At 46.3% G+C, this 13692-nt stretch overlaps 1 protein-coding gene across 17 annotated transcripts in view; it reads right to left on the bottom strand.

The window, feature by feature from the left end:
- PHACTR3 (phosphatase and actin regulator 3) overlaps positions 1-13692 on the bottom strand; it is a 206276-nt gene that overhangs the window by 50743 nt on the left and 141841 nt on the right. The window contains exon 8 of one of the 17 annotated variants that reach the window (XM_086330990.1): positions 12730-12844. The exons of the other annotated variants lie outside the window; for them this stretch is intronic. Coding sequence (XP_086187116.1) covers positions 12813-12844 — 32 coding nt within the window. The 3' untranslated portion in view covers positions 12730-12812. Of the gene's footprint in view, positions 1-12729; positions 12845-13692 lie in introns of those variants that run through there. 17 annotated transcript variants of the gene reach the window in all.

Here is a 13692-nt window from a genome sequence, read left to right as displayed (position 1 = left end):
CAACCCACTTCAGTATTCTTTCCTGGAAAACCCCATGGACAGAGGAACCTGGAGGGCTACAGTCCATGGGGTTGCAGAGAGTCAGACATGACTGAGCGACTGAACAACAACAAACATTTAGAATCCTAAGACTATAGCAGACTAGATGCCACACCTGTCTGCTCAGGACACAGGGCAGCCCCAGGGCTCCCACTGGGCAAGTCCTCAAAGCAGGTCACATGGCTTCCCAGGAGCTCCTCCCCCAACAGGTGACACAGCTCAGCTGACGGATCAGGCGGGTGTGGGAGCTGCCCTTGAGCCGCACCGGGGCCTCTCTTTCCTGCGGCTGTTGCCCGGGCTGTGCTGCTGGGCCCCCTCAAAAATCACTGCACTCAGAATCTCAGGTTTTACTTACATTCTTCCCCAAACAGATGTGTGCTTAGTTGCTCAGTCATATCTGACTCGTTGAGACTCCATGGATTGTACAGCTCACCAGGCTCCTCTGTTCATGGGATTTCCCAGGTAAGAATACTGGAGTAGGTTACCATTCCTTCTCCAGGGGGTCTTCCTGGCTCAAGGATCGAACCCAGGTCTCCTGTGTCTCCTACACTGCAGGTAGCCTCTTTACTCAGCGAGCCATAGAGGAAGTCCTCTTCCCCAAACAGATGCAATGTACCACTCAGTAGTGATATTTTTCACCATTAGCAATATTGACTGGTGACATCACAGCGGGGATTCTCAGCCTTCTCAGATTACTTAGGAAACTGCAAAGCATTGATGGAGGAGATTCTCACATCAACCCTATGCCCACACCAACAAAGACTCTCCAGACTGGACCCCTTCTGGGCTCCAGGTGGTCCACGCCAGCTTTAGTTTCCTAAGTGCGCCCACCGCTGCCATCTCTCTGAGACTTCACCTGCCTGGCAAACTCTTACTTACTCCTCAAAACCCTATGAAACAGCCTCTGGTCCTCCTCCTGACATCTGCCCACCACCTAACCTGTTCTTAGCCCAGGCATCAGCCCCTCTGTTGCAGGCTCTGTTGTGTTACTCTTGCCTATCTGTGTGTTTATAAGACTGAGAACTCCCCCAAAGCAGGAATGAAGGCTTTTCTAAAAAATACCTATAGCCTCTAATTAAAATAAATAAATTTAAATTTAAAAAAAAGAATATGAGAAAGAATATGTATAACTGAGTCACTTTGCTATACAGCAGAAATGAACATAACATCGTGAATCAACTATATGTCAATAAAAATTTTTAAATAAAAAAATACCTATCCTTATTGGTTTGCTAATGATAAAACTAAGACATGTTCATTAAATCCAAAGCAAGCAGAAAACATGGTAAGAATTAGAGCAGAAATGGGGGAAATTAAAAATAGAACAAAATGGAAAAATCAACTAAACCAAAAGCTGGTTCTTTGAAAAGATCAATAAAATCAATAAGCATCTAGCCAGACTAAGAGAAAAAGATAAAGGACACTAATTGCTAATAATCAGAAATAAAAGAGGGACTATTAGTATAGATAATAGAATATTATCTATAGTATATTATCTATACTATACTACCTATAATAGTACAGATAATAGTATATTATATTATCAGTATAGATAATACAGATGTTAAAAGGATACTAAAGGAATACTACAAACAATTTTGTGCCCATAAATTAGATAACCTAGATGAAATGGACCAATTCGTAGAAGACAATCTGCCAAAACTGACACAAGAAACTGATCATCTGAACAAGCCTCTACTAAATAAAATGAATCAATAAACAATAATCTTCTGAAACAGAAAGCACCAGGCCCAGAGGGCTTGACTTGTGAATTCTACCAAACTTGTGAGGAAGTATTACATCAATTCTCTATAATCGATTTCACAGTTTAGAAGCAGAGGGATTACGTCCCAACTCGTTCTATGAGGCCAGCATTACCCTAACACCAAAACCAAAGATGTCACAGGAAAAGAAAATCAAAGACCAGAATCTCTCATGAACACAGATGCAAAAATCCCTAAAAGATTAGCAAAACTGAATACAAAAATGTGTAAAGAATTACACACCGCAACCAAATGTAACTTTTACCAGATATGCAAGGTTGGTACAGCTTTTGAAAGTCAATTTATATAATGAATCACATCAACAGGCTAAGAACTAATAATCACATGATCAAATTAACTGATGCAGAAAAAGCATCTGACAGACCCAATACCACCCATTTATGACTTTAAAAACTAGTAAAGAATGGCATCATGAAATCCAAGCCATGAAATTAAAAGATGCTTGCTCCTTGGAAGAAAAGCTATGACCAACCTAGACAGCATTTAAAAAACAGAGATATTACTTTGCCAACAAAGGTCCATGTAGTCAAAGCTATGGTTTTTCCAGTGGTCATGTATGAATGTGAGAGTTGGACTATAAAGAAGGCTGAGCACCAAAGAATTGATGTTTTTGAACTGTGGTGTTGGAGAAGACTCTAGAGAGTCCCTTGGACTGCAAGATCAATCAGTCAATCCTAAAGGAAATCAACCCTGAATATTCACTGGAAGATGAATGAAGCTGAAATCGAAGCTTCAGCTTCGATGCTGAAGCTGAAGCTCTACTCTGGCCACCTGAAGTGAAGAGCCGACTCACTGGAAAAGAGGCTGGGAAAGATTGAACAGAGGAGGAGAAGGGGGCGATAGAGGATGAGATGGTTGGATGGCATCACCAACTCAATGGACATGAGTTTGAGCAAGCTCCAGGAGATGGTGAAGGACAGGAAAGTCAAGTGTGCTGCAGTCCGTGGGGCCTCAAAGAGTCGGACACAACTGAGCGACTGAACTACAACAGCAAAGAATGACGTCAGCAACATGGTGGATGAGAAGCTCCTGTCTGTCCCTGTCAATCTACAACCACAGCTCAAGAAAGCTGCCTCTGCCCACCACATCAGGACCCTGGAAAATGCCACACACCTGTGCATCTACAAGGGGGTGGGCTGGAAAACATAGAGGCAATGGGACCTGGGCAACAGCAGAGGTGGGGCCTGTGATCCCAGACCCCCAGCTACCAAGCCTGCAGCCCCAGAGAACCCAGTAGTAGCACCAGAGGAGGCAACATACACAACTCCAGTCTCTTGGCCACAGTAGTGCCTACGGCCACAAGGAAACAGATGGCAGTGGAGTCAGGGCTGGTGACCTCCTCCCTCTGGCCACAGAAGTGCCCATAAACGACCTCCCCCAACCTGCAGCAGCAGTGCACATAAACCCCAAGATCCCAGACACACCAGAGCTACTCAGGACCCAGGCTCCCCCTGCCACAGTGGAGCCTGGGACTCAGGAGACCCTGCACGCAGTGGAAGTGTCCGTCATGTGTGTCCTGGGTGATGACCAGAAGCAACAAGGTACTAAGACCCCAGACACACAAGCAGAGGCAACCAGGGCACTAGGTGGAGGGTGGAAAGTGCTGATTCTCAACTAGGAACAGAGGTAGTGCAGTAAGAGAAGCCAGAAACGTGTGCTATAGCACCACCTACTGGGAAAGGAAAGAAAAGCTTCTTACTTCTCACCTGGCTAACTCATGTCCCACTCTTCTGCAACCCCATGGACTGTAGCCCACCAGGCTCCTCTGTCCATGGGATTTTCCAGGCAGAATACTGGAGTGGGTTGCCATTTCCTTCTCCAGGGAATCTTCCTGACCGAGGGATGGAGCCCATGTCTCCTGCATTGGCAGGCGGATTCTTTACTGCTGAGCCACCAGGGAAGTCCGTTGAATTGTTAGAATCAAGTTTAAAAAAAATTTAAAAGCTTTACCTAGAGAAGAAAGTTGTTCACAGCTTCAAATGCAGCAGCAGAGGAACAACTCATCAAGTGCCATGGAGAACCACAGTAATGTTGCTCCACACACACAAAACAAACAAACAAACAAAACAGGACAATTCTCCAGAAACCAAACTTCAAGTCATGGAATACTGTGATCCAACCAATAGAGGATTCAAAACAGCTGTCACGGAGAAAAGCAATGAGCTACAAGAAAGCTCAGAAAGGCAGTTCAACAAGCTCAGGAATAAAATTAAAGGACAGAATACTGTACCAAAGAGATTGAAACTCTAAAAAAGAACAAACATTATGGAGCTGAAAAATTCAATAAATAAGATAGAGAATGCAAGTGAAAAGCACTGGAGATAGAGGAGACGACAGGCAAGAGAGAATTAGTGAGCTTGGAGATGGAAATCTAGAAACAATTCAGGTCCTCTAGAGGAGGAGAGAAAGTGAAAGAAAGTGAAAGTCACTCAATCGTGTCCAATTCTTTGTGACTCCATGGACTATACAGTCTGGAATTCTCTAGGCCAGGATACTGGAGTGGGTTGACATTCCCTTCTCCAGGGGATCTTCCCAACCCAGGGATCGAACCCAGGTCTCTTGCATTGCAGGTGAATTCTTTACCAGTTGAGCCACAAGGGAAGCCCAGAGGAGGAGAGAGTATCTCAAAAAATGAGGAAATTCTAAAAGAACATTATTACGACTCTTTTAGGAGGGATATTAGGCGAGTGAGAAGGCCCAGTGATTAAGAATCCACCTGCCGATGCAGGGGGCATGGGTTCGATACCCGGTCCAGGAAGATTCCACCTCCCACGGAGCAAATAAACCCATCCACTACAACTTACTGAGTCTGTGACAGCAACTACCGAAGCCTGGGTACCTAGAGTCTGTGCTCCACAACGAGGAGTCACCTCAATGAGACGCCCACGCGCTGCAACGAGAGCGCAGCCCCTGCTCGCTGCAGCTATGAAGACCCAGCAGAGCCAAAAGTAAATAAAATTCTAACAAGAAATAATAGCTGAGAACACCCCAGACCTGGGTAAGGAACAGAACAGACAAGCCCATGAAGCTAAGGGAACACCTAATTACCTCAAAAGAGACCTTCTTCTCCAAGACACACTGTATGAAAACTGTCAAAAGTCAGTAACAAAGAGTTTTCAAAGTATCCCAAGGAAAAAGAAAAGTCACCTACAAAAGAACCCCATCAGGCTGCTAGCAGAACTCTACAGGCCAAGGGAGTGGCCTGGCCTTCTCAAAATACTGAAAGAGAGGGACTGGCCCCCAAGATTCTATCCAGAAAAGTTATCATTCCGATAGGGAGGAGAAGTAAATGCTTTCCCAGACACACACAGGCTGAAGGAGTCAGACCTGCTCTGGGCCTGCCTTACAGGAAAGGCTGAAAGGGACTCTTCCACCTGAAGCAAAAAGGGGGCAGCACACACCTATGTGAGTAACACGGTAACAGGCAGAGTCCGAAACTGCAACTCCGTATCAGAGTGGCTTTTTAAGATAGCTCAGATGGTGGAGCCTGGTGGGCTGCCATCTATGGGGTTGCACAAAGTTGGACACGACTGAAGCGACTTAGCAGCAGCAGCAGATGGTAAAGAATCCACCTGCAATGCAGAAGACCTGGGTTTGATCCCTGGGTTGGGAAGACCCCCTGGAGGAGGGTATGGCAACCCACTCCAGTCTTCTTGCCTGCAGAATCCCATGGACAGAGGAGCCTGGAGGGCTACAGCCCATGGGGTCACAGAGAGTCAGACACACTGAGCAACTAAGCATAAAGGTTAAAAGAAGAGAATTTTAGTAAAAATAACTACGTGAAAGTGTTAGTTGCTGAATTGTGTCTGACTCTGCGACCCCATGGACTGTAGCCCGCCAGGCTCCTCTGTCCATGGGATTCTGCAGGCAAGAAGACTGGAGTGGGTTGCCATGTCCTCTTCCAGGGGATCTTCCTGACCCAGGGATCGAACCTGGGTCTCCCGCATTACAGACAGATTCTTTACCATCTGAGCCACCAGGGAAGCCCCAAAATAAACTGGAACATAAAAGGGGAAGAAGAAAAAGGACAGAAAGCATATAGGCCAAAGAAGATGAGAACGCTACCAGTAGAAAGAGGACTATTGTACCCATGGTACGATTAACACGGACATGGTGAGCACAAAACGCGAATCTAGAGCAGAGACACAAAGCATGAGAAAGAGAAAACAAAAAGTGTCCTGGAAAACCACCAACCCCAAATACCAGAAACCCAAGGGAGAAAGCAGCAGTGGTGACCCAGTGCTGCCAGAAACCGGGGACAAAACGGCAACACATCCTCCTGTATCAGGAATCACCCTAAATGCAAATAGATGGAACTCTCCAATCAGAAGACACAGACTGACCACCGGATTGAAAAGTAAGACCCACGAGGCACTTCTCCAGGGTTCCCTGACCCTGCTGCTCTCCGCTCAAGTGGCCCTTTTCAACAAAGCCTTTTGTTTTGGCAGAAAGACAAAAAACAACGAGACAACCATATGCTGCCTCCAGGAGACACATGTCCTAGCTTTAAAGACAAACACAGGTTCAAAGTGAGGGTATAGAAGACGATACTATAAGCAAACAGCAGCTAAAAGGAAGTGGATGTAGCCATACTTATATCAGAGAAAGCAGACTTCAAGTCACAAAAGTAACGAGAGACAAAGATGGACTTCTATAATCTTTTTCAACAAATGGTGTTGGAACAACTGGACACCCAGATACAAAACTGAAAACAAAAAATGAACCTAGACACAGACCTTCCTCCCTTCACAAAAATGAATTCGGAGTGGATCACAGACCAAAATACAAACTATTACATGATAAAAATCCTAGATCACACAGGAAGTAACCAAGGTGACCTAAGGCATAGCAATGACTTTTTATATACAAGAGCAAAGGCACACTTCAAGGAATAAAGCAATTAATTAGTTGGAGTTCATGAAGTTAAAACTTCTGTTAAAGACAATGTTAGGAGTATGATGAGAAGAGTTATGGACTGGGAATTAACATTTTTGAAATATATCTGATAAACAAATGTCATCCAAAATATACCAAAAACGCTTAAAACTCAACAATAAGAAAACAAACCACCCAATTAAAAAAATGGTCCAAAACCTTAACAGACACCTCACCGTTTGGATACAGATGGCAAATCAACAAATGAAAAGATGCTCCATCTCATGTGTCGCTGTGCGCTAGTTGCTCAGTCTTGTCTGACTCTTTGCGACCCCATGGACTGTGGCCCACCAGGCTCCTCTGTGCATGAGATTTTCCAGGCAAGCATACTGGGGTGGGTTGCCAAAGATGCTCCATGTCATGTGCCACCAGGGAAATGTGTAAAACAATAATGCGATACCACTACAAACCTATCAGAATGGCCAATATCCAGCACACCAACAGCCAACCAAATGCGGGTCAGGATGCGGGGCAACAGGAACGTTCTCTCAGTGCTGGTGGGAGCAGAAAACGGTACAGTCATCCTGGAAGACTGCGGGTTTCTTACAAAACTCAACAAACTCTTTACCCCATGATCCAACAACTGCATGCGTTGGTATTCACCCAAAGGATTTGAAAACTTATCCACACAAAAACCTACACATGATGCTTACAGCAGCTTTGTTCATAGTTGCCGAAACTTAGAAACAACCAAGACTTCCTTTGGTAGGGGAAAGGGTAAATAAACTGTGGTACATCTAGACAGTGGAATATTATTCTGTGTGAAAAAGAAATGAGGGTGTGAGGAGGCGAGAAACAGGTGAAGGAGATGAAGAGGCACAAACTCCCAGTTAAATAATGAGTGAGTCACAGGCAGGAAATGTACAGTGTGGGGAGCATGGCCAATAATTAAGCGATATCCTCGTATGGTGACAGATGGTACCTAGACCTACGGAGACCATTCTGAAATGTACAGAAATACTGAATCACTCTGTTGTGTACCAGGAACTAACATAGTGTTGTAGGTTCAAAAGCAAACTCACAGAAAGAGAGATCAGACTTGAGGTCACCAGCAGCAAGGGGTGGAAGGAAGAGGAATTGGATGAAGGTGGTCAAAAGGCACAAATTTCCAGCTATAAGATAAACAAGGAATGTAATGTACATGATAAATATGATCAATAGTTAACATTGATGTTTGTTATATATGAATTTTAAAGGAGTAAGTCCTAAGAGTTCTCCTCACAAGAAAAAAATGTTTCTTCTTTAATTTTGTATCTATATGAGATGATAGATGTTTACTACGCTTTTGTGAAATTCATTTCAGGATGTAGGTAAGTGAACACCTAACTTACTAATTATTTATCAATTATATCGCAAAAAAAAAAAACTAGGAAGAAGTAAAAATAAGTGGGGGGGGAATTAAAAGAGTCATCCAACTACAAAGTGACACAGCAGAAATATAAAATGTATATTCCTGCGAGAAAGAAGCCGAGGTGAAAAGACTGCCTACTGTGTGACTCCGACTGTGCCACGCTGGAAAAGGCAAATCATGGAGACAGAAAGAGGATGAGCACTGCCGGGGTCGAGGAGAGGGAGGAACGAGCAGACAGAGCACAGAGGATCGTCAGGGCGGTGAAAACCCTCTACTGACAACATAAAGATAGACATGTCACTGTCCATTTGTTCAAAATCACAGCACATACACACCAAGGACAAACCTGAATTAAAGTACGGACTTCGGGCGATGCGTCAATGTAGGTTCATTGGTTGTAACAGATGCCGCCACTCTGGAGAGGGTGTTGATGATGTGCTGGGGCGGGGAGCCTGTGCAGGTATGGGGCCGGCGATAGGGGAAAACTATTCACTCTTAGTTTGCTATGAACCTAAAATTGCTCTAAAAAGCATGCTGTTGGGTTACTCACTCAGCCGTGTCCGGCTCTTTGTGATCCCATGGATCACAGGCTTGCCAGGCTCCTATGTCCATGCAATTCCCCAGGCAAGAATACTGGAGTGGGTTGCCATTCCCTTCTCCAGGGGAACTTCCAGACCCAGGGATTGAACCCAGGTCTCCTGCATTGCAGGCAGATTCTTTAACGTCTGAGCCACCAGGGAAGTCCAAACAAATGCTTCCCGTACCAGGAATTGAACCCGGCCCATGATGGTGACAGCACCGAATCCTAACCACTAGATCACCAGGGACTAAAAAGCAAAATCTTTTCTAAAAGTTACCTTTGATGGACCTGAGAACATGCTGCGTGTCCTGCCGTTGTCTGGCGCTGACTGCACATGCCCATAAAGGTATCGGGTATGTGGCCGGGTATGTGTGAAAACGTGTCTGAGAGCGTGTACACGTAGCAGGAGACTTAAACACATAGCCCGTAACACATCTCTCTGAACTGATCAAGGCACTATGTTTGCCTCGCATGGAAATCCAACAGTCAGACCCAGACTACAGCAAACACTTTTCACTTCAACCAGAACCAATAGGACAGTCTGATCAGGACAGCTGAGTCAGGGGCAGGTCTGCCTCAGACGGGGCCCCCACCACCTCAAGAATTAAGCCCTAATGTAGATGCTACTGGAGGATTCTGGTGGATGAGATGTTTGATAACAAACACTTCCCGGAGTGGTGACACCAGACAGACATCACATGCAAAGGATCCGTCGACACCAAGTTATGAGGATAAATAAATACCAGTGCAGTTTCTTCAAGAAAATTAGAGATACCAAGGGAACACTTCATGCAAAGATAGGCTCAATAAAGAACAGAAATGATGTGGACATAACAGAAGCAGAAGATATTAAGAAGAGGTAGCAAGAATACACAGAAGAACTATACAAAAAGATCTTCATGACTCAGATAATCATGATGGTGTGATCACTCACCGAGAGCCAGACATCCTGGAATGTGAAGTCAAGTGGGCCTTAGGAAGCATCACTACAAACAGAGCTAGTGGAGGTGATGGAATTCCAGTTGAGCTATTTGAAATCCTGAAAGATGATGCTGTGAAAGTGCTGCACTCAATATGCCAGCAAATTTGGAAAACTCAGCAGTGGCTACAGGACTGGAAAAGGTCAGTTTTCATACCAATCCCAAAGAAAGGAAATGCCAAAGAATGCTCAAACTAACTTACAATTGCACTCATCTCACACACTAGTAAAGTAATGCTCAAAATTCTCCAAGCCAGGCTTCAGCAATATGTGAACCATGAACTTCTAGATGTTCAAGCTGGTTTTAGAAAAGGCAGAGGAATCAGAGATCAAATTGCCAACATCTGTTGGATAATTGAAAAAGCAAGAGAATTCCAGAAAAACATCTATTTCTGCTTTATTGACTATGCCAAAGCCTTTGACTGTGTGGATCACAATAAACTGTGGAAAATTCTGAAAGAGATGGGAATACCAGACCACCTGACCTGCCTCTTGAGAAACCTGTATGCAGGTCAGGAAGCAACAGTTAGAACCGGACATGGAACAACAGACTGGTTCCAAATAGGAAAAGAAGTATGTCAAGGCTGTATATTGTCACCCTGCTTATTTAAGTTATATCCAGAGTACATTATGAGAAAAGCTGGGCTGGATGAAGCACAAGCTGGAATCAAGATTGCCTGGGGAAATATCAATAACCTCAGATATGCAGATGACACTACCCTTATGGCAGAAAGTGAAGAAGAACTATAAAGAGCCTCTTGATGAAAGTGAAAGAGGAGAGTGAAAAAGTTGGCTTAAAGCTCAACATTCAGAAAACGAAGATCATGGCATCTGGTCCCATCACTTCATGGCAAATAGATGGAGAAGCAGTGGAAACAGTGTCAGACTTTATTTTGGGGGGCTCCAAAATCACTGCAGATGGTGATTGCAGCCATAAAATTAAAAGACGCTTGCTCCTTGGAAGAAAAACTATGACCAACCTAGACAGCATATTGAAAAGCAGAGACATTACTTTGCCAAAAGGTCCATCTAGTCAAGGCTATGGTTTTTCCAGTGGTCACGTATGGATGTGAGAGTTGGACTGTGAAGAAAGCTGAGCGCCAAAGAATTGATGGTTTTGAACTGTGGGGTTGGAGAAGACACTTGAGAGTCCCTTGGACTGCAAGGAGATCCAACCAGTCCATCCTAAAGGAGATCAGTCCTGGGTGTTCATTAGAAGGACTGATGTTGAAGCTGAAACTCCAATACTTTGGCCACCCAATGTGAAACTAACTCATTTGAAAAGACCCTGATGCTGGCAAAGATTAAAGGCTGGAGGAGAAGGAGATGACAGAGGATGAGATGGTACGATGGTATCACTGACTCAATGGACATGAGTCTGAGTGACTCTGGGAGTTGGAGATGGACAGGGAGGCCTGGCGTGCTGCAGTCCATGGGGTTGCAAAGAGTCAGACACGACTGAGCTACTGAACTGAGTGCAGTGTCTGTGATAAATAATCGATGAAGCTGCCGCCTGGCACTTCTCTCCTTCTGCACCTCCGTCTGTCAGTCCTAAGTTGCTTCAGCTGTGTCTGATTCTCTGTGACCCTATAAACTGTAGTCCCTCCAGGCTCCTCTGTCCATGGGATTCTCTAAGCAAGAATACTGGAGTGGGTTGCTATTTCCTCCTCTAGGGGATCTTCCTAACCCAGGGATTGAACCTGCGTCTTTTATGTCTCCTGCATTTAATCCCTGCAGGTTAGGATGCAGGCAGGTTCTTTACCACTAGCACCACTTCTGCACCTCAGAGATCTACAAATAACATACCAGCTGTGACCCTAGGAGTGGGGTTTGAACTCGAGAGAAGCCAAGAAGCTGATCTTTGCTGCTGCCCTACCGGGCAAAGCAGAATGTGTTCATGAGTTTTTCCCATGGTGAATCATTTTCCCCTGAAAGTAAGATGTGTAGACTTTTTCCAGAACTGATATGGAATTTCTCCCTCCAAGCATTTTGTCCCAGAGATCCGTAACTCTGAGGGAGCTACGGACACACACGAGAGCATAATAAAGGTGAAGAGCCCACATTCTGTACTGGATTTCAGGGTTCAGGGATCCCAGATTATGTACCACAGCCTCAGCCACAGATGTCAGGGCTCCTCTGGATGTGGGGCTCTCCAGGTATGCCTCACTGTGTGCAACGGGCCCAGCCCTCCAGGGATGCTCGAAGGGTTGGATGTGAGCCCTCGACCTTGAGCCCCAGTGCTGGTACCCACAGGAGGGGCAGCTTTGCCCAGGTTTGCAAATATAATCAGCGCAGCCCTTCCCAAGCACAGCCTGGTGGGACCCTGGGCATGATAACATCAGCAGAGCTTCTAGAATGAGTTCTACACTCCCCATTCCCAACACTGTCAATCTCCAAGTTCAGTTAAGGACACCGGTTTTTGGAGACAAACAACAAGAGACTCAGGGTTGACCCACACCCTGGGAGAAACCTCAAAGGAGGAAAGTGGCTGATCCCCACAGGAGACTACAGACACCACCTCCTTCCATCCCAACACCCAGTCACACATGATACTTATTGTGTGTGTAGCACGTGGGGCTGCGGACATGGCAGGAACCTCTACCTGATGAAGCCCTGACTTCAGGCATCTGTGCTGGTGGGGAGAGGACTCAGGGACAGAAGGTGAGGGAGGGGCCAGCAGGGCCGTGGTGGGGAAGAGTCACCTGTTTATGCCTGCCACCTTCCTGGAGGAGGTGGCATTTTAAACCCAGTGGAGCTGCACATACCTCCTACTCAGTGGGAATGGGAGCCCTGTGGTAAGTGCATGTGGAGGTAGCGGCTGTGGCCAGGTCCCCGGGGGCCCAGGAGGAGACAAGCCAGGTGACGGGGACAGGCCACAGGGGTCGTGGTGAGGACCTGCATTAAACCCGCAGGAAGCCCCTGGAGGGGTGTGAGCAAGGGATGACATTGCCCGATGTCCATCTGTGTGGAGAGGCTAGAACAGGGGTGATGGCAGAGGCAGGGGGGCCCGGGGGAGGCTGAGTCCAGGCGAGACAGGACGGAGCAGCTCAACAGAGGAGAATCGGCCTGACATCTCCAAGGAGGCGCCATCTGCATGTCAGATGCAAGGCCAAGAGTGGTGAGATGGCCCCAGGTCACGGAAGGTCAGAGGTCCTGCTCATGGGGACAGGAACAGTCTGGGTTTGGAGGCAAAGGTCGAGAGCTTAGATCCAAAGGGGTCAGGTCAGAGACACCTCCAAGACTCCAGTGGACGTGCTGAGTCCACAGGGGATCTCTTAGAGCTCAGGGCACATGGGCTGGAGGACCATTGGATAGGCAGATGGCAGTCAAAGCCGTTCACCCAGCAGCTACCCACTCACTCCTACATAGACCTAGGTGTGTGTGGATGAGAGGCACCAGCCCTCGCGCGGACAGCAGTGAAACGCATAATAATTGAATAATGGATAGATTTGTGAAGAGACAGAGAGACTTCCCTGGAGGCTCAGACAGTAATGAAGCCACCTCCAACGCAGAAGACCCAGGTTTGATCCCTGGATCAGGAAGATCTCCTGGAGAAGGGAATGGTAACCCTCTCTAGTACTCTTGCCTGGAAAATCCTATGGACAGAGGAGCCTGGCGGGCTACAGTCCAAAGAGCTGCAAAGTCAAATGCAACTGAGCAGCAAACACTTCACTTTGGAAGATAGATAATCACAAAAATCACGGTAAAATTACCACTGTGCAAAGCACTGAAGGAAGGGTCAGAGTGCTGTCTTTAGAGTGGAGGATGAGGGAGTTTGATCTGATCAGTGAAGAGGAGGCAGAGGTAGGTGGGGACCCGCCCAGGCTGCAGGTGGTCCCACAGCTGAGGGCCTGATGATGGGGTTGGTAGGGGTGGGGGGTAAAAGGCCCTGGGGGTGACCCTGGCTCCATGGGAAGAGGAATATGTTACATCATCAGGAGCAGCTGCTCCAGGTGGACCGTGACCCCCAAAGATTGGTGTACCCAGAACCTGGGAACGTGACCTTATTTGGGGGAAAAAAAAG

Source organism: Bos grunniens, chromosome 13 (genome assembly GCF_055505025.1).
Source record: "Bos grunniens cultivar Pamir isolate PY7600 chromosome 13, Bosgru_T2T1.0, whole genome shotgun sequence".
Taxonomy (NCBI): domain Eukaryota; kingdom Metazoa; phylum Chordata; class Mammalia; order Artiodactyla; family Bovidae; genus Bos; species Bos grunniens.
This window is presented reverse-complemented; position numbering and strand designations above follow the sequence as displayed.